The sequence below is a fragment of the Rhineura floridana genome, chromosome 1, assembly GCF_030035675.1.
Source record: "Rhineura floridana isolate rRhiFlo1 chromosome 1, rRhiFlo1.hap2, whole genome shotgun sequence".
In the NCBI taxonomy this organism is placed as follows: Eukaryota; Metazoa; Chordata; class Lepidosauria; order Squamata; family Rhineuridae; genus Rhineura; species Rhineura floridana.
This window is the reverse complement of record NC_084480.1, coordinates 21,726,305-21,752,353: the sequence shown is the minus strand read 5'-3', so window position 1 is coordinate 21,752,353 and position 26,049 is coordinate 21,726,305. Positions and strand designations below refer to the sequence as shown.

The 26,049-nt window shown below is 43.6% G+C and overlaps 1 protein-coding gene across 3 annotated transcripts in view; it reads left to right on the top strand.

Moving 5' to 3' along the window:
- The first annotated feature begins 5,159 nt into the window (after window positions 1-5,159).
- Window positions 5,160-26,049, top strand: part of FECH (ferrochelatase) — a 39,657-nt gene continuing 18,767 nt past the window's right edge. The window contains exons 1-5 of one of the 3 annotated variants that reach the window (XM_061615237.1): window positions 5,160-5,438; window positions 8,688-8,808; window positions 10,346-10,465; window positions 12,019-12,167; window positions 23,361-23,495. In XM_061615237.1, the coding sequence (XP_061471221.1) occupies window positions 5,372-5,438; window positions 8,688-8,808; window positions 10,346-10,465; window positions 12,019-12,167; window positions 23,361-23,495 (592 nt within the window). In that variant the 5' untranslated portion in view covers window positions 5,160-5,371. Of the gene's footprint in view, window positions 5,439-5,908; window positions 6,040-8,687; window positions 8,809-10,345; window positions 10,466-12,018; window positions 12,168-23,360; window positions 23,496-26,049 lie in introns of those variants that run through there. The other 2 variants (XM_061615247.1, XM_061615227.1) reach the window with 2 other exon arrangements.

Sequence of the window (26,049 nt, the reverse complement as noted above, 5' to 3'; positions counted from 1 at the left end):
AAGCATGTTCTTCCCTCTACAAGAGCCCCCCCCCCCAAAACCATGACATGACAGGATTGATTAATACTTACCCTGTGGCAAAAAGTCCACATCATGTGCACTCTTGCAGCATCTGGAAAAAAAACCCAGCTGTCTGGGCTCTTAAACTGGAACAAATATCAACTGAACATCTGGAATACTGACATACGTGCATTCCTCATCTCAGCAAAACATACAGTTTTTAAAAGTTGGCTCCACAGCACAGAATCTGGGCACTTCAGTATTCATTGTTTTATTTATTTCTGATATTTACATTCTGCCCAATAATGAAGGTTTATTATTTTATTTATAGCCCACCTTTCCTCCAAGAAGCTCAAGGTGGCATACTTGGCTCTCTCCCCATTTTATCCTCACAAGAATCCTGTGAGGTAGGTTAGACCGAGGCAACATCTGCACTGTTTAAAGCACTATGATACCACTTTAATAGTCATGCCTTCTCCCAAAGAATCCTGGGAAATGTAGTTTGTTAAGGGTGCTAAGAATTGTTAGGAGATCTCTGTTCCCCCCACAGTTACAATGTCTAGAGTTCCTTGGGAAGAGGAACTGACTGTTAAACACTCTAGAATGCCTAGGATTCTTTGAGGGAAGCCATGACAGTTTCAAGTGGTAGTGCTTTAAATGTATAGTGCAGATGCGGTTTGGGGGACAGTAACTAGCCCAAGGTCTCTAGTGAGCTTCACGATTAACAATCAGGTTCTCCAGGTGATTTACAGTAAAATTAAAACTATAGAGAGAAATAAAGCACAAGCATGAAACCTAAAACAAAATAAAACAAGTAACACCAAAAAAACCAGAGTAAAACCAGCAATAGCTGGTGTGTTGATTTTTCCTACCGAAAAGGTAAAATAAAAATATGTCTACCGTAGACATTCACTCCCTGTGTCCCTAACAGGTGAGAAATTCCAGGGGCTCTGCTACCAGGCTTAGTGTCCTTTGAGTGAAAGCATTCTGGAGAATTAGGATTGTGCTGTTGGTAAGGCTTGACCAGGAATCCTCTGGAAAGATATCCATATCAAAGCAGTCTTGGCAACCCCCTGCCTGGAATGCCCTGCCTGCCTTTTAACATGGCTACTCCAAACTTCTTTACAGACTTGACCACCACAGAGCGAGAGTGGTATGAGAAATGAGTAAGAGTTTTCTCTACCCTTTCCTGCCTACCCTGTGCGCTGCTATAAACTCACTTTGACACTCAACCCAATTCCAGTGAGTAATAATTGGCAGAGATAAAACATACATGGTTAGGTCTACCTTCATAGGCAGTAGCTTGGGAACAACAGCAATTGAAGCCACACTTCCCAGTATGTGAATTCCCTTTCACCACTATTGGGCAAGCAACAAGCCATCATGCAAACAACAAAGTACATCATCAGTGGGTTTAAGGGGGTTGAGCTGACTACATGGAACCATTGTTGTTGCTTCTATTGATGTTAGGAAGTGAGGGCAGAGAGCTTGGAAAAGTTACTTTTTTTGAACTACAACTCCCATCAGCCCAATCCAGTGGCCACGCTGGCTTGGGCTGATGGGAGTTGTAGTTCAAAAAAAGTAACTTTTCCAAGCTCTCAGAGGTAAATGAAATGCAAACAGAAAAAGGCAGTAATGATTTCCCAAATGCGATACTGTACCAACCTCAACAAGATTCCTATGAGTAAGGCAGAAAACTCAGCATCCCATAACCAGTCCGGGTTCCCAAAACTAAAAAAAAATTCCTGACAGCCAGTCAGCCAAGGTCACAGAAATCTCCATGCAGCACAATGTGATCCTGGGCCTGCAGTTTGTGCAGAATGCTGTGGCACGATCAGCACATAATACCTCTGCTATCAAATCTGTATGTATGTATGCGTACTACCTTCAAGTCGATTCCAACTTATGACGACCCTATGAATTGGGTTTTCATGAGGCTGAGAGGTGTGACTGGCCCAAGGTCACCCAGTGAGCTTCATGGCTATGTGGGGATTCGAACCCTGCTCTCCCAGGTCATAATCCAACACCTTAACCACTACACAACACAGGCTCTCACATCAAATCTATACTGGTTGCCAATTTGCTACCAGGCCAAGTTCAAAGTTGCTTTCCATGTTACAGATGCCACAGAGTATTTGTTCTGCTCTTGTAAGAAATCGATTCTTTAGTATGGCAGCACCAACGCTTTGGAACTCCCTACCTATTGACATTAGGCAGGCACCTTCATTAAACTTTTTGGCACCTGCTAAAAACATTTTTGTTTAGGCACGCCTACTCCGGCATGTGGAACCTATTATATTTTTTATCTGTTTTTAATTTATCGTTTGGTTTTATTATTTTGAATGTTTTTAAATACCCATCTTTAATTGTTTTTGCCAATAATTTCATTGTTTAATTCCTTCTGTAAACCACTTTCAGGTTTTTTACAATAAAGCAGTGTAAATAAAACACATCAATACATTTCAGAGTCACTGTAGCCCTTGGGTCTCTTTCCTCTTTTAGGAACAAAGGAATCTGCCTTATACAGACACAGGCCATTTTGGTACCATCTAGTTCAGTACTGATGACATGGACTAGCATTGGCTCTCCAGGATTCCAAGCAATAGTCTTTTCCAGAGATTGGATTTTGGACCTTCACATGCAAAGCATATGCCCTACCGCTGAGCTACAGCCCTTCCCATTTAAAAAAAAATATTTTAAAATTGTTCTTTTCAATTCACTAATGAATGTACAGCATAACTTGGGTAGATGCACACAATTCATCTAAAGCACATTCAACACACATTTGAAGCACATGAATCACACCACAGAATCATGGGGACTGTAGTTTGTTACGGGTGGTGGGAACTATAACTGTGAGGGGGAGACTACACTTCTCAGGATTCTTTGGGGGAAGTCATGGCTTTAAATGCAAGTTGGATGTGCTTTGAATGTATTATGTGGATCTGCATTACTTCATAAACTTTGCCTGCATATAAATCATTTTAATTAGATTTAAAAATTAAAATCAGCTACGAAGTTTACTAGGTGATCATGGGCTACTCACCATCTCTCAGCCTAATCTGCCCCTTAAATTGAAAACAACAGAGGGGGACCATGACCACCCCAAGGAAGAAGGGCACATTTAAAATGTAGAGGAAATAATAATGTACAGCCATAGGGTGAAATCAAATACCTATCAGGACATAGTATGAAGAAATACTTATATAAGCATGACTGTCAAAGATGTTCGTTATTTACACAACCTGTAAAGATATTTAAAGTGCGATCCTATGCATGTTTACTCAGAAGCAAGTCCCAAAGAATTCAATGGAGCTTACTCAAACAGGGAAGCATGCACAGGACTGCAACCTCAGATGATAAGAAACCTCACTCACTCAACCCAAAATTCAGAATCATGCCACTTTAAGCTGTTTTGCAACTATTTTACATTTGTTTTATTGTTATTGGATTTTAAATGGATTTTTTCTTGTGGTGAGTTGCCTTGGTTTCCAGCCCTACCTCAGAGGGTTGTTGAAAAGATTCCATATATACACACACTGGAGATGTAAAAATATATACACCCCATATAATAGTTCATTGCCAAAACCAGTTGTTCATTGCAGAACTTTTTTAAAAAATAAATTCAGTATTAGTTTCCTACAAAATAAAAGCAGTGACACCTAGGTAAGCCCTACCTAATTGCTTTAAAAAGTAGGATTGGAGAGGAAAGGAAAGATTTAAAATACTAACACAATCCTTTGCTGTGTTTACTCGAAAGTCCCATTGATTTACAGCACAATCCTAACCATGTCTACTCAAGAGTAAGTTCTGCTGAATTCAGTGGGGTTTACTCCAGATATGTGGGATGATATGTGGGATGAGCATTGCAGCTTTTATCCCAGAAAAGTGAGTAAAAGGCTTCTTACTGGGAAGGTTTTCAAAACAGACTATAAATTATTAGACAAATAAACTGCCCTCTTCAACAGGCCAGAAATTTTTTAACTTGTTTGACTCCTCATAATTAGAGAAGTATAACAAATTGTAATGGCATCATAAGCTACATGTACACTTTAAAATAATTCTGTTCAAAATTATTTGGAAGATAAAATGTATATGCTACTTTTGCAATTAAAAAACTCTGCATGTACACTTTTATTAAACTTATAACTGAAATTGTTTACATGAAACAACTGCCTACGAAGATCCTGCTGTGATTTCTTGTTCTACATCTCCTGACCTGCACATAATTTATGAGATTTTCATACAAGCGGGAAAAGACAACCGTTTTCTGGCCTTGCAATGGGTTCTAGCTATTGTCTGAACGTCAACAAATCCCTTGTCAATCACAACCCTGACTTCACTTATTGGCTACAAACCTGAAAGGGCAGTGTTAGAACAGCCAGATACCAGCTCATTTAACAGAACTTGCAGGGGGTGGGGATAGCTGATGTTTTGGTGTATACCTCTTCAACCAGACCACATAGAAACCTTATTTTAAACAAAAGTTGAGTCCAGAGATTGGGATGACTCACCAGGAAAGGACCCCAAACATCTGGAGTCTCTGGACAAAAACTGAAGTCCTGGCAACCCTATGCATAACACACACACACACACAAAATTAAAAGCTGAAACACCATCTCACACACTATCTCCCCATCTGGAATGTATTTTTTCTGTTTCTCTCTCTCTCTCTCTCTCCCATTACTCCTGGCTTTGAACTGAAACAAAACCACACATCTTCCCCCTCCCCCTTTTTTGCTGCTGGGTTGAGAACCAGACTGTAGTTAATGTCTTCCCCCACGACAACAGACACCCCTAATAGCCAATCGGCATGAAAGGGCAGTTTGCTAGCTACTGAGCAGACTCTTCTCAGTAGCTGATTCACCTTTCACTGTTTGGCTCCAATCATCAGGACAGGACACTGGAGACATAGGGACCCTGCTGGAACCCTGCTTCCAAAAAAGTAAGGGGTCTAAGACCCCCTGAGACCCTGGACGACTGGCTATCACGGTTACTTTGTTTTTCTTTTTAAAAATAAAGATAGGATGAGGCATTAAGGTGCCATCCTAACCAGAAATGCCGAGTTACTCCTGCTGCCGTCGCTGGCACCTGAATCAATCCGCGTTTCAGCCCACGACTCTCCTTTTACTACTGGCTGTGGAAAGAGCTGAGAAGGAGGCGTCGCCTTCCTCCCCTTTTGCACAAAGGAAGGCTCGCCGCCCCGCCCCTGTCGCTGGTTTGTCACAGCAGCCAAGGCGACTTCTGAGATCTCAAGCGAGATTAATATATATAAAAGCGTGGCAGAGACTCCCGGGGAAGGGATGCAACAAAGCCGCTCAGTTAACTTGAGGGAGGAACTCTACTACTCCGGCTGCGGCAGAGTCAGGGAATGTATTTGCTTAACACAAACATGGCGGCCGCCGCCTGCCGAGTTGCAAACCGAGTCTTGTTCCCATGTAAGTGAATAACCAGTTGCCTGTTTTTAAAAGGTTTGTTGCAATGCCTGTTTCCTCCCCCAGTCCTTGCTAATATGATATCTCCCCCCCCCCCTTCTCACGAATGGGAATTGGGAAAGGGAGAGTCCTTGTAACGGTTGATTTTGCAAGCTGCCTTCATGAAGCTCTGGCCTTGTACTGCCTCCTCGCTTTCCGCGTTGGCCAGAGCTGACCCGTTGGGGGTTGTTCTCGCGGATATGGTGGTGTAATTGAAGGAGAGCCTCGCGGGGCTGGGGAGAAACGGGCAGTGTTAGGCAAACAGCATTTTGCTCTGCCTGACCTTTCTTATATAAGGACCTCTGGAAAAGGCATTGCTTGAAAACCCGAAATACGACAGCGCTGAAACTGCGTTTTCACAATTCTTTATAAGGTCAGAACGCGTATGGCGGGGGGTTCTTCTAAGGGCTGGGCGGAGAAATGATGAACAAGGTTTTCAGCAAGCTTTGCATAGACCAAGAAAATAAGGCAAGCCTGGCTGGTACTGAGCGAGCGAAAAGATTATTATTATCATCATCCACACCCACCCGAGACACATGGAGTGATTATAGAGTAGACTTGCCAGGTAGGGTTAAGGAACGCGCGGTCGTGGGTTTTTTTTGCAACCGAGAGTTGTTTTGGGTGCGAAAAGAAGCGGAAGTAGATCCGCTTTGCTGATGCTAAGATCTTGTTGCACAATGTGTCTGTCAGCTAGCAGAATTTGCAGAAAGAGATCAACACAAAAAACCGGCGGTTCGGGGACCTTGTGGCTAGCATGCAGCGTTAGGGAAGGGGCATGAGGAAGGAAAAAGTGCCCTGCCTTCTGTAACGGCAGGGAGTTTAGATAAAGTACTTTAGGGAGTAATTTCTGTTAGGCTTGGAACGGTTTTGCTTGTTTTTTTTTAACCTTTTTAAGTGTCTTTATCTGTTTTTATAGCTGTACATTGTGATGCTGTAACCTGCCCTAAGAACTTATGGTGAAATATAATAAAGATGATAATGCCAGCTGTTTTGCTGGGCTGCCTCTTGGCTAGATTGATAGATGGCAAGCTGATTTTTAAGCTTGTATGCCTGTCTTATAACTTTCTCCTGCCCCGTCTCCCAATTAGGTATAACTTCCTTTAGTTGGGGTGAATGTTAGAAGTTTTGTAGCCTAAAGGGGGGTTATCAGCATGCTAGGGAATCTCAAGGTCTGGAGAACAAAAAATATTTAAGGGGGGGGGATGTAAGCAGGCAAACAGCCCAGTGAGGATGCTCAGTAGTTTGTTGAACTGGCACTAATGTACTTTCCCACAAAAACAAAATGTTAAAGTGCCACACTGGAAATGCATTTTAGTGTTGCCGGATTTACAAGTGGAGATGAACAGTTTGCACTACTGTTTTCTGCTGTGAAGTAGATAGCCTGTGACAGGTGCTCTCCTTACAACTCCCTAGACCAGGGAAAGCCAATATCATCCCAGAGTGCAGGACACAGAATAATGGGCTTAAGCCATATTTTGGCTGAACATTAGGAAAAACTTCCTAACAGAGCGGTACGAGAGTGGAACCAATTACCTAGGGAGGTGGTGGGCTGTCCAACACTGGAGACATTCAAAAGGCAACTGGACAGCCACCTGTTGGGCATGCTTTAATTCGGATTCCGGCATTGAACAGAGGGTTGGACTCAGTGGTGTTATAGGCACCTTCCAACTCTACGATTCTGTGATAATATGGTGTTCTCTTGATATTGTGGGACTCCAAGCAAGCATGGCCAGTGGTCAGAGACTATGGGAGCTGGAGTCCAGCAACATCTAGAGGGTCCCACGTTGCCTACCCCGCCCTACACAGTCAACTGTACGCGAGTCCAGCCCAGATTATAATTGTTCTTGTTTTCTACACTGTCAGTGTGATGTCACAGTGTTTCATAAAGTACAAGATCACATGCTCCTTGGACAGGGAAATGTTTTCTAAAATACAGCATGTCAACTTCTGATTTAAAAAAAAAGTTTAAGAATGTTTATTTTTTACTTAATAGATTTCTAGCCTGTTTTTCAGAATGCAAACTCTCACAAAGTGGATTACAGCATACTTAGAGATGCAAAGGACTGAAAAAACCAAAACATTTGGAGGAGGGGGAATGCTTCCCCTTCCCCAGCCTTTGCATCTCTGAGCATACTTCAAAATACAGAGAAAATAATCAAACAGAAACCACAGGTAACAATTGTCAGTACAAAAATTGTTGTAATAACAGAGTGCAGTTCTAACCCAGTAGCAGGGCTTGACAGTGGAGCATAGCCACTGTTGACACCCACATTGCTGCTCCTCCCACCGACTGGGGCGGGCAAAACCTTGCACTGTGTTATATCAGCTTGGACCTGGCATAGTGATTGGGCCCAGACAGTGCTATCCAGTGATGCCAGGTGGGCAGTTCAGCCCTGGAACACCCTGGTTTGGGGGCATTCTCATGGGATACCATCCATGGGAAGCCCACCAGTGGTACTTTCAGTGAGCAGAATGGGGAGCTCTGCAACAGAGGAGCAATGCTGGTCACTCTATGGGCAGAGGTGAGGGAAGCTGTTTTGGGTGAGCTGTGTAGAAGCCATACGTTGAAAACACAATGAAAGCCCCAAAATCCTGGGAACTGTAGTTTACCTGTCACAGAGCTGCAGTGACCAGCACCTTTAAGAAATTACAGTTCCCATGCTTCTTGGGAGGGGGGTGCTTTAAGTGTGCTTCAGATATATGGTGTGCAGCCCTATTCCCCATATAATCCCCCTCTTTCCCTATTGTGGCAGATTGGGGGTTTGGATTGCAACCTCAAGATTGCAGCAACAGATAAAAGCTAGGTTAAAAGCACAGTGCATTAAACGTTTCCAAGTGCAGAATGAAATAAATAAGTCCTTAGAATTCTCTTAAAGGCCATACTAGAGAGGCGTGCATACTTCCCTGGGGGAGGTTGTATGATTTTTCTGTTGTGTTTACTTTCTGATTGTGTTTGAAATTGTGTGTGTGTGTGTGTGTGAGTGAAGCACCATAGCTTGTGCGAGAGTATATGCTTTACATGCAAAAAGCTCCCAGGTCAATTCCTGGAGGTCAGTGTTAACTGTACCAGGCTTGATAGACAAATGGTATGACTTAGTAATATGGTGGCTTCTTATTGGTTTTATATGAATAAAATATTTATTGTAAAAATCACAATGTTTCCTAGACAGATAAACTCAGTGTGGGTTGTTCTGTTTTTGTTGCTCTGTTTAGGCACCAAAAGCAACAGCTGCATTCAGGTGAAAGTCCAGCTGCAATGGAGATGTCAGTCAACAGCAACAGCTGCAACTGTACAGTTCAAAAAAACAAAGCCTCAGATCCAACCTGAAAAGAGGTAGGGAACTTCTCTGTGTGTTCAACTATGCAGGGATTGATCGAAGTATACATACAGTTGTAGTTTATACTGTAGAAACCCAGAAAAGTAACATTTTAGAGTTGGGGGTAGGGACCGGTGACTTTCCTGATATTGTTGGACTCCAATTCCCATCAGCCCCAGCCTGCATGGCCAACAGTCAGGGATGATGGGACTTGCAGTCCAAAAACATCTGTAGGACTGCAGGTTCCCTACCCCTGCTAAACTAGAGTTATATTAGGCTGTGCACATATACCTAGCAGTAACACAGAGAGCCTTTGGGCTTAGGGCGGTATATAAATTAAATAAATAAAATAAATAAATAAATAAGACTTACTTAAGAATAAACATACCTTGGGGCAAAAGAGGTTAGGATATTTGAAATATTTCATTTCATTTCAAATATCCTAACCTTTTTGTGTGCAGAGTAAAAACCAGTTAGTTACTGCCTGGGACAGATGACTGGGAGACTGCAAAGAAGGTAGAACTTTGAATGAATTACTTGAAAAGTTGTATATAGTGTCTGGGAAAGGAATTCTTAGTCATACGGTGTAGGCCTGATGCAGATAACTGCATGCCCCTTAGGTGCATGTGCCTATCTACCTAGCAAGAAGGCTCATGTAACAAGCTCTGATTACTTATTTATTCAATTAATTTATTAGATTTATATCCTGCCCTTCCTCCCAGAAGGAGCCCAGGGTGGCAAACAAATGTTAAAATACTAAAAACATCTTAAAAACAAAACATTTAAAAAACATTTTAAAAAAATAAGTAAAAAATCTTAGAAACCATTCCAGCACAGATGCAGACTGGGATAAGGTCTCTACTTAAAAGGTCTGTTGAAAGAGGAAGGTCTCTCAGTAGGCACCAAAAAGAGAACAGAGATGGTGTCTGTCTAATATTTAAGGGGAGGGAATTCCAAAGGGTAGGTATCATAACACTAAAGGTCCGCGTTCTATGTTGTGCCAAGTGGACCTCCGGATGAGATGGGATCTGCAGGAAGCCCTCACCTGCAGAGCACAGTGACCGACTGGGTATATAAGGTGTAAGATGATTTTCCAGGTATCCTGGTCCCATGCTGTATAGGGCTTTATACACCAAAATCAGCACGTTGTTTTGTGGTGGTGCAGGGATATGGTTAGCTCTGGATCCAGTTCTGTCTACCCCTAAACAGCCGATTGATGCTGTCAGCTTTGCCGTGGTGAGTTTCTTGATCAAGCCAGATATACCAATGGTCTGACTTGATATAAGGCAGATTCCTGTATTTCTGCTTCAAACATAGAACTACCTGGCAGAGTCAAGCCAAGTTCCATCTGATCCAGCCATTCTGTTCCTTAAAACAGCAGCCAACAACATATTGAGGGCATCATGTTGGCTGCCCCCTAGTTATAAATATAGGTAAATGGGCAACAAAAGTTTTGCAAAGTGGAAGACAGCTGTCATTCTTTTATGTCAGCCTTGAATAATCGGCATATTAAACTTGCATTGCTTGTTTTCTATTCCCCGCCCCGCATAATAGGAAACCTAAAACGGGGATCTTGATGTTAAACATGGGAGGGCCAGAGACCCTGGGAGATGTCCATGGTTTCCTGCTTAGACTTTTCCTGGACAGAGACCTAATGACAATTCCTATCCAAAAGTAAGTCCACGTGCATTTGCCTGCCAGAAGTTACGCTGAATTGCTTGCTGTTTAGTTAGGAGGCTGAAGAACTGTTTAATGATTCTGTTTAAACACCTGGCTTTAGCATAATTCTTTGCCCTGTGCCTCTGCCTGGGAACTGGCTTAATTATTTGCTATCCTGCCATTTACAGCCTTTTTTCAGAGTGGTTTAACAATCAGTTTCTCTTCTCAGCAACTCTGGGAATTGTAGCTCTGTGAAGGGAATAGGGGTCTTCCAACAACCTTAAACACCCTTAACAAACTACAGTTCCCAGGATTCTTCAGGGGAAGCCATAACTGTTTAAAGTGGTATGATACTGCTTTTAATGTATAGTGGAGATGGACTCCGAGGTTTGTGGTTATTATATAAGATATAGCATGTCTGAAACTAATAGTTTTAGTTTTTTAATGATGTTATTTGTTATTTAATATTTGTAAATTGTATTGTTTTATTGATGTATTTCTATATTTGTGTTTTTCTTGTAAGCTGCTTTGAGAGCCTTTCAGCCATAAGGCAGGGTATAAATAAACTATAATAATAATAATAAATAAGTGTGCATTGGTTTGCATGTACCTGTTTCCATGTCCTGTTGGCATTCACCTATTTTTAAATTGTTTTGCAAGTTAGTTGCATTTTAAAAACCAGATGGGATTCACCTCTTTCTCCACAGTATGAGAGGGCTGCAACTTCTGGGCAGGAAAGGGGGTGGCTGATTTTTCTGCCTTTGTTGCTGCTTGTATTACATTTGCTTTAAATGTGATGCAGGCAAGCAGGAAGCTTGCAACTTCATGTAGCATATTGTCATCATCATTATTAATTAGATTTATCAGTCTCCAATTACTTACTACATCATTAGAAACAAAAGTAAATACATAATACCATAAAACAAAATAATAAAGCACCACAGCCACAGAAAGCTTGGACAGTACACTAATACAATCATCCTTTTAGTCTATCAAGTGCCTGGGAAAAAGGTAATTCTTTACCGGGTGTTGAAAAGATGTCAATGAAGGTGTCAGGTGGATCTCACTGGGGAGTGTATTCCACAGATGGGGAGCCACAACTGAAAAGGCCCTCTCTCTGATCACCACCCTCTGAGCTCCCTCAGAGGAGGGACCCGGAGAAAGGGCTCAGAAAAAGCAGAGCTTGGAAAAGTTACTTTTTTGAACTACAACTCCCATCAGCCCAATCCAGTGGCCATGCTGGATGGGGCTGATGGGAGCTGTAGTTCAAAAAAAGTAACTTTTCCAAGCTCTGAGAAAAATATCTAAGGCTCCAGGTAAGTTCATAACAGGAGAGGCATTCAGAAGATATTGGGGTCTTGAGCTGTGAAGAGCTTCATAGGTCTAAACCAGCACTTCAGCTCCTTCAAATGCATGGCTAGTGTTTCAGTGCCATGCCAGCCAGTCTATGGATCCTAGGCGTACCCTCACAATATATGTGTAAGCTCAATTTAAAAACAAAACAATTTTTTAAAGATGGTCTATTGTAATGGTCTGCTATTACTAACAGTTGTCTCTCAACTTTTTAGTAAGCTGGCGCCTTTCATTGCAAAGCGGCGCACCCCCAGAATCCAGGAGCAATACAGTCGTATTGGTGGAGGGTCGCCTATTAAGAAATGGACTGCTCTGCAGGGGGAAGGCATGGTGAAGCTGCTGGATGAAATGTCTCCTCACTCTGGTATTTGAGTCCTTTCATTATGTGTGTCCTGCTTTTTTCTTTTCTTTTATACATAAAAGTGTATACTGCTAAATCAAGAGAAGACTTCTCATCCAAGAGATGTATGTAATAAATGCAACATGGCATAATAAAATCGGAGACAAAAACCCCACTGGGGAAAGGTTATAGCTCAGCGGTAGTACATTTGCTTTGCATGCAGAGGGCCACAAGTTCCATTTCTGGGGAGGAGTGGGAATGCCCCCCCCTCTGGAATGCTGGCAAGCTGCTGCCAGTCAATGTAGGCAATGCTGAGCTAGATGGACCAATAATCTGCTCGCTATAAGGCATCTTTTTGTGCTCCTATAAAAAAGGCAAAAATCATAAGAATAGAAAAATGGGTCACGTGGCAGGGTAAGCTTGTGTAAGTGGGAACCTTGAGCTCGCACCTAAACAAAAAACGCAGAATCAACCTGCCTAGTATGAAAAGTTAATTAATTCCACAGTGTAGCTGCTTCCACTAAATAGCCCCATTCTGTCTGGTCATCAAATCGATGTAGTAAGGCAGCCTTTCCCATCATTCCTGACCATTGGCCATCCTGGCTGGGGCTGATGGGAGTTGTAGTCCCACAGGGACGCAAAGGCTGGGAAACACTGTTGCAAGGGACAGTTAGCAGTGCTTCCCCAACCAGTGTCATAGAACAGGCAGGAAGGGCCGTAGCTCAGTGGTAGAGCATCTGCTTAGCACACAGAAGGTCCCAGGTTCAGTCCTCACTATGCCCAGGTCATGCTGAGAGAGAGCCCTGTTTGAAACCCTGGAGAGCCACTGCCATTCAATGTGGGCAGTTCTTACACTCAGTATAAGGCAGATTTCTGTGTCCCTATGAATATATGGAGAAAGGTGGTCCTTCAGGTAGGCAGGTCTCAAATTGTTCAGGGCTTTGTGCACTAAAATTGTAATACCTTAAATCTGTCCCAGTAGCATTCTGGCAGCGTACTGTTCTGTATGAGGTTTTTCCCCCAGAAAAAAATGTTCAGTGATTCTTTTATTTAAAGTACCCATTTAGGTGCCTTTGTAAGTCACAATGCACTCCTCCCCCAGGTAGTGTCATTGGATGGCTTGTTCAAAAGAAAAACAAGGATGAGTGTGCTCCAGAAAGTCCCCAAAGCTAGTCTAGCTTTGAATTCTGTAGGTCTTGCTGGTTTCCATAACATGCAAAGCAGCTGTGTAACTTTAATCTGTACATCTCCCGGAGAACTCTTGATTATTTGAGTGACCCATCAATGGAGCCAATTAATAAAATGTGAACCACTGAGGAGGGGTGGGGGAGACTGAAAAGGTTCCCAGTTTGCTGGAGTCCCTCCTTCCCCCCCCATGCTTGAAGTAGAGAAACTGTCATCAGCCCCACCCAGTATTTGTGAGGTTCCTCCCTTGAATACAGGCTGGATGATAAGGAAGAACTAACGGTTTGGTTGAGAACAGACTAGGGACATACCTAAATCTTTCTCTCTGTGCTTGTCCTCTGCGGCTTGGGGACTTGTTAGAGCTGGTAGAAGCTGCATGTTGGCTTGTCCTCCCAGTAAACTAGTTTCTTGGGGAGAAAGTGAAGCTAGAATCCTCTGATTTGTCAGCTTTCCATGTCTGTGACTTTTTTAAAAAATGGTTTAAAAAAAAATTAATATGGGGAAGCATTCTGAAGTCATCCTCTCCTCCCTTCTTCCCCTCCCCGAAATTCTGAAATAACTTGCCTCAGTCAATTAGTCTTTATAGCCAAAGCAAGGTTTGAAGATGTGTAACAAAAGGAGTAACAGTGGATCTCTTGGAAAAGCATGTAGGATATAAATAAAGCTTAGGCTCTTACATCCAAGAAGCACCCCTGCTGGATCACTGGGTCCAGGATTCTGTTCTCACAAGGGCCAACCAGATGCCACAAGCCAGGACATGAATGTAATAGCAGTCTCTTGCTGTTGTTCCACAGAGACTGGTACTTGGAGGCAATATATAGCCATCATAACTAGTAGCTGATTATCCAGTTGTATGGCCCTTTAAGGGTACGCGCGCACACACACACGTGTGTGTGTGTGTATAGATGTACATACAATATATATCTGAATATATATACACATTCTCAGTTACTTGAGACTGAGGGAATCCATACCATTCATACTGAATCCATACTATGCTGTTAACCATAGCTTCGCCTGAGACACAGATTTAGGCTTCTGTTTACTCTTTCCTTCTGTTGTCTGTAGAATGCAGCTGGCCCCAACCTGGCACCTTCCAGATGGTTTGGACTACAACTCCCATCATCCCTGAACATTGGCCATGCTGGCTGGGGCTGATGGGAGTTGTAGTCCAAAACTTCTGGAGGTTGCCAGACTGGGGAAGGCTGGTATAAAGTGCTGGATCAGGCCAGTGGCCCATCTAGTCCAGCATCCTGTTCTCACAGTGGCCAACCAGGTGCCCGGGGGAAGCCCGCAAGCAGGACCCGAGTGCAAGAACACTCTCCCCTCCTGAGGCTTCCGGCAACTGGTTTTCAGAAGCATGCTGCCTCTGACTAGGGTGGCAGAGCACAGCCATCATGGCTAGTAGCCATTGATAGCCCTGTCCTCCATGAATTTGTCTAATCTTCTTTTAAAGCCATCCAAGCTGGTGGCCATTACTGCATCTTGTGGGAGCAAATTCCATAGTTTCACTATGCGCTGAGTAAAGAAGTACTTCCTTTTGTCTGTCCTGAATCTTCCAACATTCAGCTTCTTTGAATGTCCACGAGTTCTAGTATTATGAGAGAGGGAGAAGAACTTTTCTCTATCCACTTTCTCAATGCCATGCATAATTTTATACACTTCTATCATGTCTCCTCTGACCCGCCTTTTCTCTAAACTAAAAAGCCCCAAATGCTGCAACCTTTCCTTGTAAGGGAGTCGCTCCATCCCCTTGATCATTCTGGTTGCCCTCTTCTGAACCTTTTCCAACTCTATAATATCCTTTTTGAGATGAGGCGACCAGAACTGTACACAGTATTCCAAATGCGGCCGCACCATAGATTTATACAACGGCATTATGATATCGGCTGTTTTATTTTCAATACCTTTCCTAATTATCGCTAGCATGGAATTTGCCTTTTTCACAGCTGCCACACACTGGGTCGACATTTTCATCGTGCTGTCCACTACAACCCCGAGGTCTCTCTCCTGGTCGGTCACCGCCAGTTCAGACCCCATGAGCGTATATGTGAAATTAAGATTTTTTGCTCCAATATGCATAATTTTACACTTGTTTATATTGAATTGCATTTGCCATTTTTCCGCCCATTCACTCAGTTTGGAGAGGTCTTTTTGGAGCTCTTCGCAATCCCTTTTTGTTTTAACAACCCTGAACAATTTAGTGTCGTCAGCAAACTTGGCCACTTCACTGCTCACTCCTAATTCTAGGTCATTAATGAACAAGTTGAAAAGTACAGGTCCCAATACCGATCCTTGAGGGACTCCACTTTCTACAGCCCTCCATTGGGAGAACTGTCCGTTTATTCCTACTCTCTGCTTTCTGCTTCTTAACCAATTCCTTATCCACAAGAGGACCTCTCCTCTTATTCCATGACTGCTAAGCTTCCTCAGAAGTCTTTGGTAAGGTACCTTGTCAAACGCTTTTTGAAAGTCTAAGTACACTATGTCCACTGGATCACCTCTATCTATATGCTTGTTGACACTCTCAAAGAATTCTAATAGGTTACTGAGACAGGACTTTCCCTTGCAGAAGCCATGCTGGCTCTGCTTCAGCAAGGCTTGTTCTTCTATGTGCTTAGTTAATCTAGCTTTAATTATACTTTCTACCAGTTTTCCAGGGACAGAAGTTAAGCTAACTGGCCTGTAATTTCCGGGATCCCCTCTGGATCCCTTTTTGAAGATTGGCGTTACATTTGCCACTTTCCAGTCCTCAGGCACGGAGGAGGACCCAAGGGACAAGTTACATATTTTAGTTAGCAGATCAGCAATTTCACATTTGAGTTCTTTGAGAACTCTCGGGTGGATGCCATCCGGGCCCGGTGATTTGTCAGTTTTTATATTGTCCATTAAGCTTAGAACTTCCTCTCTCGTTACCACTATTTGTCTCAGTTCCTCAGAATCCCTTCCTGCAAATGTTAGTTCAGGTTCAGGGATCTGCCCTATATCTTCCACTGTGAAGACAGATGCAAAGAATTCATTTAGCTTCTCTGCAGTCTCCTTATCGTTCTTTAGTACACCTTTGACTCCCTTATCATCCAAGGGTCCAATTGTCTCCCTAGATGGTCTCCTGCTTTGAATGTATTTATAGAATTTTTTGTTGTTGGTTTTTATGTTCTTAGCAATGTGCTCCTCAAATTCATTTTTAGCATCCCTTATTGTCTTCTTGCATTTAATTTGCCAGAGTTTGTGTTCTTTTTTATTTTCTTCATTCGGACAAGACTTCCATTTTCTGAAGGAAGACTTTTTGCCTCTAAGAGCTTCCTTGACTTTGCTCGTTAACCATGCTGGCATCTTCTTGGCCTTTTTTGATCTGCGGTATGCACTCCAGTTGAGCTTCTAATATAGTGTTTTTAAACAACTTCCAAGCATTTTCGAGTGATGTGACCCTCTGGACTTTGTTTTTCAGCTTTCTTTTTACCAGTCCCCTCATTTTTGTGAAGTTTCCTCTTTTGAAGTCAAATGTGACCGTGTTGGATTTTCTTGGCAATTGGCCAGTTACATGTATGTTTAATTTAATAGCACTGTGGTCACTGCTCCCAATCGGTTCAACAACACTTACATCTTGCACCAGGTCCTGGTCCCCACTGAGGATTAAGTCCAGGGTTGCCGTTCCTCTGGTCGGTTCCATGACCAACTGATCTAGGGAATAGTCATTTAGAATATCTAGAAACTTTGCTTCTTTGTCATGACTGGAACACATATGCAGCCAGTCTATGTCCGGGTAGTTGAAGTCACCCATTACTACCACATTTCCTAGTCTGGATGCTTCCTCAATTTCATATCTCATCTCCAGGTCTCCCTGAGCATTTTGATCAGGGGGATGATAGATCGTTCCCAGTATTAAGTCCCTCCTGGGGCACGGTATCACCACCCACAACGATTCTGTGGAGGAGTCTGCCTCTTTTGGGGTTTCGAGCTTGCTGGATTCAATGCAGTGTTTCACTGCTTGGCTTAATATAGGGAGGGCCCATAATTCGGTAGTAGAGCACATGAACAACAACATTTCTTAAGTCACTTTTTAAACAAACAAAGTCTCAAGTGACCTAACAAGATAATGCACAACAGATAAAAACGTTGCTTTGCTTTGCATGCTGAAAGTCCCAGCTTGTGTCTCTGGCACCTTCGGCTAAAAGGAGCAGGTTATACGAAATACTTGCCTGAGCTGCTGCCAGTCAGAACAGACAGTACTATACTAGGTGGATTAATGGTGCAAGGCAACTTCATATTGTGGGATGATTCATAGTTAGTTCTGTGGTAGCACACCAACTTGGCATGCAGAATGTCCTCTAATTTCAATCCTTTTTCTCCTATCTTTTTTTTAAAAGAATTTGGTAGCAGGTGATGAGAAAAGCCTTTGCCTGAGACCTTAGAGAACTGCTGCCAATCAAAGTAGACTAGCCTTTTCCCCAATGTGGTACCATCCAGATGTTTCAGGCTACAACTCCCATCAGCCCCAGCCAGCACGGTTGGTGTTTATGGATGATGGGAGCTGTAGTCCAACAACACTTGCAGGGCCCCAAGATAGGAAAGGCTGAAGTAGACCACATTAGACTAGATGGGCCAACTCTGTAGAAGCTTCATGTATAGAACATGGGGGGGAAATATGTTGGCACCAAGAATCAGATCTCTTTCCCCTTCCCAGTTAACGTAATTTAGTATCTGAAGTCTCCCCATAAATAGTCCCAAATGAGGATGGGTCTGGTTATTATGCACGCCTACCTGCCACTTAATCAGGTCCTGTGTAATTTTTTAGAATTGGTTTTAAACAAAATTTATGTACCGCTTGATGATAGAAAACCTCTAAGAGGTTTACAAAAACATTAAAATTATCAATAAGAACAGTTAAAAACAAGTAATTAAAACATTTCAAAACAGTTAAAGGAGCAATAGACTCAAAAAGAGTTTAAAACACATCAACATAGGCAAAAAAGTTTTAAGCAGGTACCAAAAAGAATACAGTGAAGACACCTGCGTGATGTGAATAGGCAGGGAGTTCCAAAATGTAGGTGCTGCCACACTAAAAGAATTGGCTTTTTTTACAAATTTGGAAGGAGTTTTATGTGGTACTTGTAATAGTTCCGCACTGACTGTAAATCAGCCATTCCAGATCAAAGCCACAGAGACGGAACTTTGATATTGACGAACGCAATGCTTTTATTTATTTATTTATTTATTGTACGTATATACTGCCCCATATCTGAAGCTCTCTGGACGGTTTACAGTAACCAGAGCTGTGGAGTCTGTACGCCAAACCTTTGACTCCAACTCCTCTATTTTTCTACTGTCCGACTCCACCCAAAATTGCTTCCGACTCCACAGCCCTGGAAAGCTCTGTAAATGTCTTTTAAACAGCCCTAACAGTAACTAAAAACATTAAAACAAATATACAAATTTAAAAACACATCTTTTAAAAACAATTTAAAACACAAATTAAAAATTTAGAACACATGCTGAAATGCCTGGGAGAAGAGGAAATCTGTTTTAGTGGAATCTGTTCATGTGAGTCACCAGATGACGTGCAGCACAGCACAATGCTTATGAAACCTGCAAGAGATAACCTTACCCCTTACATGCCCAGCCGATCACTATGCTGTGCAGGTGAGGGCCTTGTGCAGATACCATCTCATCAGGAGCTCCATTCTGCACAACGTAGGAAGCGGGCCTTTAGCATTGTGGCACTTACCTTTTGGAATTCCTTCCCCTTAGATATTAGAGAGGCACCGTCTCTGTTGTCTTTTCGGTGCCTACTGAAGACCTTCCTCTTTCAACAGGCCTTTTAAGTGGAGACTTTATCCTAGTTTGCATCTATGTTGGAATTACTTTCTTAGATTTTTTTAAAGCTTTTTTTTTTTTTTTTTTTAGAAAAGATGCTTGTTTCAATATGTTTTGTTTTTAAGATGTTTCAGAATATTTTTAGTGGTTTTGTTTACCACCTTGGGCTCTTCTAGGAGGATGGGTGGGATATAAATTTAATAAATAAATAAAATAAGAGCAGGACTAGTGCATGCGTATATATTTCTTGACACAAGGAAGGAAGCTGAAGGATCCGAATGAGAGTCTCGAACTGTCCCTTAACAGGCAAGTCGGTAGCTTTTTTTAAAAAACAACACAAAATTAGTCTGTTTAAAGGGGCTGGGGACTCGGGAGCATTAAGTTAATGGTTTAGGGAGTGTTATCTGCTCCTTTCAGACCTCGTCACTCCCTTTTGCTTTACAACATGGCTTCCCAAGTGAAAGCCGCCCTGTCTTTTATCTGTTTGTACATCCTTTGCATCTTAACTTGCACTCCCATTATGTCAGGGAAGTTTGTTCTGCTTCTTATACTTTGGCTGCATGCTAATTCTTTTTTGCTAGGGAAATACAAAGCAGGGAGGCAGAGGAGCGACACTCGGAGCAATGCTTGCAACTGTGACTCTTGACATGGTGGAAATCTTTGCTTACTTGGAGTTCTGTTTAGAACGGATGGTTTCTCCTTTCTGAGTTCTCCTTTCCAGCAACCAAAATCAAATCAGATTGGCAACATTTTCACAGCTAGTGGGTCATTGGGAGTTTTTGTAATCTTTCTCGTCTGCCTACTAAAAGTGCTGTTTTAAAAAGAAATATGCAAATCAGCAAGTTTCTCTTCTGGACCAAAATACAAGAGTTGAAAATATAATGGCACAATCCACCCACGGTTAACCACATTGGTTTCAGTGGGAGAGCATAAGTATGTGCTTAGTTCTCTCCCATTGCAAATGCGATTGTGTCTCATGTAAGTAAATTATTTTTTACTATTTGAGGATTTATGTGGCACCCTTCTGGTGCAAATTCACCAGTCAGGGAGACTTGCAGCATATAACATTACAGTTTCATAAAAACATGCCAACACAGGCAGAGCTAGCAGTTGGAGATGAGGAGGAATCATAAAAACGTTGTTTGCATCATAAAATAATAGCCTGCCAGGATAAAGAAGTCTTCAATAACTGGAGGCAGCCAACTGCACTTTATAGGTAAAGTGTTCTGTAATCTGGGTGTAGACACTGAGAAGGCCCTGTTTCTTGTCCCACCCAGTCAAGCCTCCACCTTAGGCAGGGCACATAGAAAGGCCTCTCCTTATAAGGGAGTGGGTAGGTGGAAGGAAAGGAGGTGATCCCTAAGGCATTCTAAGACCTAAGCTATTAGGCTTTCATTTCCCAGAGTGCAGGACATGGAATAATGGGCTGAAGTTACAGGAAGCCAGATTTGAACTGAACATCAGGAAAAACTTCCTAACTGTTAAGAGTGGTACGACAGTGGAACCAATTATCTGAGGAGGTGGTGGGCTCTCCAACACTGGAAGCATTCAAGAGGCAGCTGGACAGCCACCTGTTGGGAATGCTTTAATTTGGATTCCTGCATTGAGCAGAGGGTTGGACTTGATGGCCTTAAAGGCCCCTTCTAACTCTTAAGATTCTATGAGTCATTTTGGCAATGCTTTGCAGTTTGCCCAGAACATAAGGAAGTCCCTGCTGGATCAGGACAAAGGCCAGTCTAGTCCAGCATCCTGTTCTCACAGTGACCAACCTGATGCTTGTAGGAAGCCCAGAAGGAGGACATCAGTGCAACAGGAAATTGGTAACCAGTGTAATATGATCCCACCAAGACCTTGTTATTTCAGGGTCCTCTTCTCCTCCTCCTACCCCCCCTTTTATTTTCCCAAGAGGCAGGCATTACATACCATAGTCCTGCCCTTCCATTGCAACCAGATTGTTTTTTCTACATGCTAGCAGGTAGCTCTGTTCCAGCAGAATAGCTCTTCTGGAAAAGACTGAAGCTTTGTCTTGTACAGCATCTTCTTTCCTATAGTGGCCCACCAGATGTCCAAGAGTAGCCCCAAAGCAAGTCATCAGAGCAGCAGTCCTGTCCCACTGGTGTTCCCCAGTGACTGGCATTCAGTGGCACGCTGCCCCTGAACACGGCCATTGCATATAGCCATCATGACTAGTAGCCATTGGTAGTCTTATTCTCCATGATCCCCATTGAGAACTTCTCCATTACAGTAATACGTCAGTTAACAAGGCTCCTAGCGGGAGGAAGGGCATGATATAAATCAAATAATAAATAAACAAATCCTCCAGGAAAGAAGCTCCTTTTAACAAAGTATTGGGTGCGGCGGGCTTGGGGGAGGCACACACTCTGATATAGTCAGAATGTGGCTCCTTGTTAATATTAGACTGCAGCTGCTGCAGGCAGCTCTCTCATGTGTGACTGGAATGGCGCTCCTTGCCAGGTGGCACAGGTGCCTGTGCAGTAAAGAGTGCTTCTGGGGGCACTAGAAGCACTGTTTACTGCAGGTGTCTGCTTGAGTGTAAGGGAGGATGGCAGAGAGAGAGACCAAGCGCAGGGTGGTGGTGATGGTTCACCCTTGTCTGCCTGCTCGAGGGTACAGAGAGGAGAACTGAGCTCAAAGCTTTAGATTGCTATAGAGAGATGCTGCATGATCAAAGAAAAAAGGCAAGGCAGGCATCCCTGGAAGCATTTTGGAAGAAGCCTTTAAGTGATCTGCATGTAAGGCTTACCCGACCTGGTTGTTTCATTTCAGACATGTGGTATTAATTTTCAATAACAAGTTTGCTAAAATATGTTGAACTGCTGTTCTTTTTTATGAGGTAGGAACCTGTCTCTATTCTTCCATGTTATTCCTACCTCTGGTACCAAAGCTGCTGTTAAAGAAGTAATGTCCAGGAACACACGTGGTTCAATAACTGAGGTATTCCTGTACTTTATACCTCCACTGTCGGAGGCAGTATGCCTCTGAGTAGCAATCGCTGGGAATGGCAAGTGGGGACGGTGCTCTTGCACTTGGGTCCTGCTTGCAGGTTTTCTATAGGCATTTGGCTGGAGTGCAAGAGCCTTTGGTGTCATCCAGCAGAGCATTTCTGATGTTCTTCTATTGTGATCCTTCTGCTACTATTACAGGAATGGAACTAACTGTATTGTTGTATTACAAAAATGAATACCCAGAAAATGTATTACCTGGGCAAGCTTTTAGCACATAGGAAACTGCCTTAAACCAGCCCAGACTGTTTTAGCAATCTAGCTTGGTATTGTCAGCTCTTAAGAACGTAAGAAGAGCCTGCTGGATCAGGCCAATGGCCATCTAGTCCAGCATCTTGTTCTCACAGTGGCCAACCAGGTGCCCGGGGGAAGCCCACAAGCAGGACCCGAGCGCAAGAGCACTCTCCCCTCCTGCAGCTTCCAACAACTGGTTTTCAGAAGCATCTTGCCTCTGGCTATGGTGGCAGAGCACAGCCATCATGGCTGGTAGCCATTGATAGCCGTATCCTCCATGAATTTGTCTAATCTTTTAAAGCAATCGAAGTTGGTGGCCATCACTGTCTCTTGTGGGAGCAAATTCCATAGTTTCACCATGAGCTTTGTGAAGAAGTGCTTTCTCTTATCTGTCCTGCGTCTTCCAACATTCAGCTTCGTTGGGTGTCCATGAGTTCTAATGTTAAGAGAGAGGGAGAAAAGCTTTTATCTGTCCACTTTCCTCTTCTCCAGGGTGTCATGCAGAGAGCGGTTCTCCATTTCCTGCAACCCAGTCCTTTTTTAACTGGAGATGGCAACCTGGGACCTTCTGCCTGCAAAGCCTGCGCTGTTATCAGCAATTAGGGCCCCGTGTATCAAATAACCACCACCTAGCATATGAAATAATTTACCATGGAGGTGGTTGTACTTCCAGATGTGCAGGCGTAGGAAGTTTTTTGTCTCTCTCTTTTAAAAAATATTTCTAAGGAAGGTGGAAAGGGCCCCAAGGTGATTGTTCCTGTAACTGAAAGACACAGGCAGTGCTTGCATCGGCTTTTGCCAACCTGACACCCTCTAGAAGTTTTGGACTGCAACTCCCATCAGCCCCAACCAGCACGTGTCCAGAACAACTGGATGGCGCCAGGTTGGTGAAGGATGGCTTACGTAATGCGAGATCATATTGCTGCACAAAGGACAATCACGCGCTGTCTCTTGCTTCCAGCTCCTCACAAGTATTACATCGGTTTCCGCTACGTCCACCCTCTGACGGAAGAAGCCATTGCGGAGATGGAGAAAGATGGCATTGAAAGGGCTGTTGCTTTCACGCAGTATCCGCAGTACAGCTGTTCCACCACAGGTGAGCTCTTACCTGAAGGACAGGGTCAGTCCCCAGCACCAAGAGCAGGCTTAGAGCTAAGCCAAGGGCCAGCCGCGGGACTGCTTATGTTATGCCTCGAGCAATAATATGCCAGGCTCTGGTCTGAAGGCACATGTGGCCAGCTCCCTGCTGAAGCTAAGCAGGGTCAGGTCTGGTCAGTGCCTGGATGGGAGACCGCCTGGGAACCATATGTAAGCCGCCTTGGGTTTCTACCATGAAAAGAAAGGCGGGGTATAAATGTAATAAATAAAATAATAAATAATAAGGTGATAGCAAAGAGTTTGCCTCTGAGCACGTGTAGAGTGTTCTCCTCTCATTGTTGAGTAACCACAGTCTGTCCTGTACCTCTGGTATTAGGGAACAGGTTCGGATCAGGTTCTAGCATCCAGGCTGGCTAGAACCTCCAACGCTTTTTTTAAAAAAATCATTCGGAATGTACAGGCACATTTCACTATCTGCTGCTCAGTGGATTATGTCCATCTTTAGCCTGTGCCACCGTTGTTTTGGAGTAGGTGAGGAGGAGGCATGGTGGGATCACAGGATTGAGAAAGCCACCATATTCCAATTCAGACCTTTTGCACTTCTCAGTGGGGTGCTCTGCCTTCTAACCGACCCCCCCCCTTTGACATTCCTCGGAATGCCAGACCACCTTTGCTTCAGAGTACACGTGGGGAGCCCTTTGTTCTCAGAACACAGGAACCTGGTTCATCACCCCCCCCCAATGGGTTTCTCCTACCCTCTTGTGCTCAGATTCCTCCCCCTTCCTTCTAGGCTGGCCTCTGTACTCAATTACCCCAGGCCATGCTGTTGCTTTTTTCCTGTCCCTAGTAACCTTCCTTTTGGCTCCCTCGGGATTGAGGTTGCAAGCCTCTTACTTTGCCTGTCATCGTTGGATCTCCTGCAGCACTGAGGCAGAGGGAGCCACCGGTCTGTGCCTTAGTGTGTTTCTCTTGGAAATGCCAGACGCTGCGGGGCTTTTCCTGCAGCCGTATCTGCCAACTGTCCTCTCCCTCTCTCTGTCCCCCTCAAGCCCACACCTCCCTCTCGGCGTTGGTTTTACTTCTGTATGCTGACAGAAGGGGTGTGCCCTCCAGCCTCACCTTGGTTGCTGGGGAAACTTCCTGCAAATACTCACAACAGCATGAGCCAATGAAAAGTGCCTCCTTGCAGACCCTTGGTCCACCTAGCTTAAACTCATTATTTGCACTGACTAACAGTCCAGTGTTTCAGGCAGGATTTTTTCCAAGCCCTAACTGGAGATGCTGTGGATTGCATCTGGGACATTCTTCAGGCAAATCAGGTGCTCTGCTACTTGAGCTATGGACCTGTCCGAGGAGCAACATCAATACAGGGTTCTCCTTTGCATTTTGGCCCCACGGCTCATCATACAATTTTTGCGGTCTTGCTTTCATAGAATCATAGAATAGTAGAGTTGGAAGGGGCCTATAAGGCCATCAAGTCCAACCCCCTGCTCAGTGCAGGAATCCAAATCAAAGAATTCCCGACAGATGGCTGTCCAGCTGCCTCTTGAATGCCTCCAGTGTTGGAGAGCCCATTACCGCTCTAGGTAATTGGTTCCATTGTTGTATGGCTCTAACAGTTATGAAGTTTTTCCTGATGTCCAGTCGAAATGTGGCTTCTTGCAACTTGAGCCCATTATTCTGTGTCCTGCACTCTGGGACGATTGAGGAGAGATCCCGGCCCTCCTGTATGTCACAACCTTTCATGTACTTGAAGAGTGCTATCATATCTCCCCTCAGTCTTCTCTTCTTCAGCCTAAACATGCCCAGTTCTTTCAGTCTCTCCTCATAGGGCTCTGTTTCCAGTCCCCTGGTCATCTTTGTTGCCCTCCTCTGAACCTGTTCCAGTTTGTCTGCATCCTTCTTGAAGTGTGGAGACCAGAACTGGATGCAGTATTCAGTTCTAACCAGTGCTGAATAGAGGGGAACTAGTACTTCATGCGATTTGGAAACTGTACTTCTGTTAATGCAGCCTAATATAGCATTTGCCTTTTTTGCAGCCACATCACCCTGTTGGCTCATATTCAGCTTGTGATCAACGACAATTCCAAGATCCTTCTCACATGTCATATTGCTGAGCCAAGTATCCCCCATCTTATAACTGTGCATTTGGTTTCTTTTTCCTAAGTGTAGAACTTTGCGTTTATCCCTGTTGAATTTTATTCTATTGTTTTCAGCCCAATACTCTAGCCCTTTGAATTTCCTTTCTCTCTTCCACAGTATTAGCTATGCCCCCCAACTTTGTATCATCTGCAGATTTAATAAGCATGCTTTATACCTCCTCATCCAAGTAGTTAATAAAAATGTTGAAGAGCACTGGGCCCAGGACCAAGCCCTGTGGTACCCCACTCGTTACTTCTGCCCAGTTGGAGAAGGAACCATTGATAAGCACTCTTTGAGTACGATTCTGGAGCCAACTGTGGATCCACCTGATAGTTGTTCCATCCAGCCCACATTTAGCTAGCTTGCTAATCAGAATAGCCAAAAGTGAGGTGTTGATTACATCAGCAAGT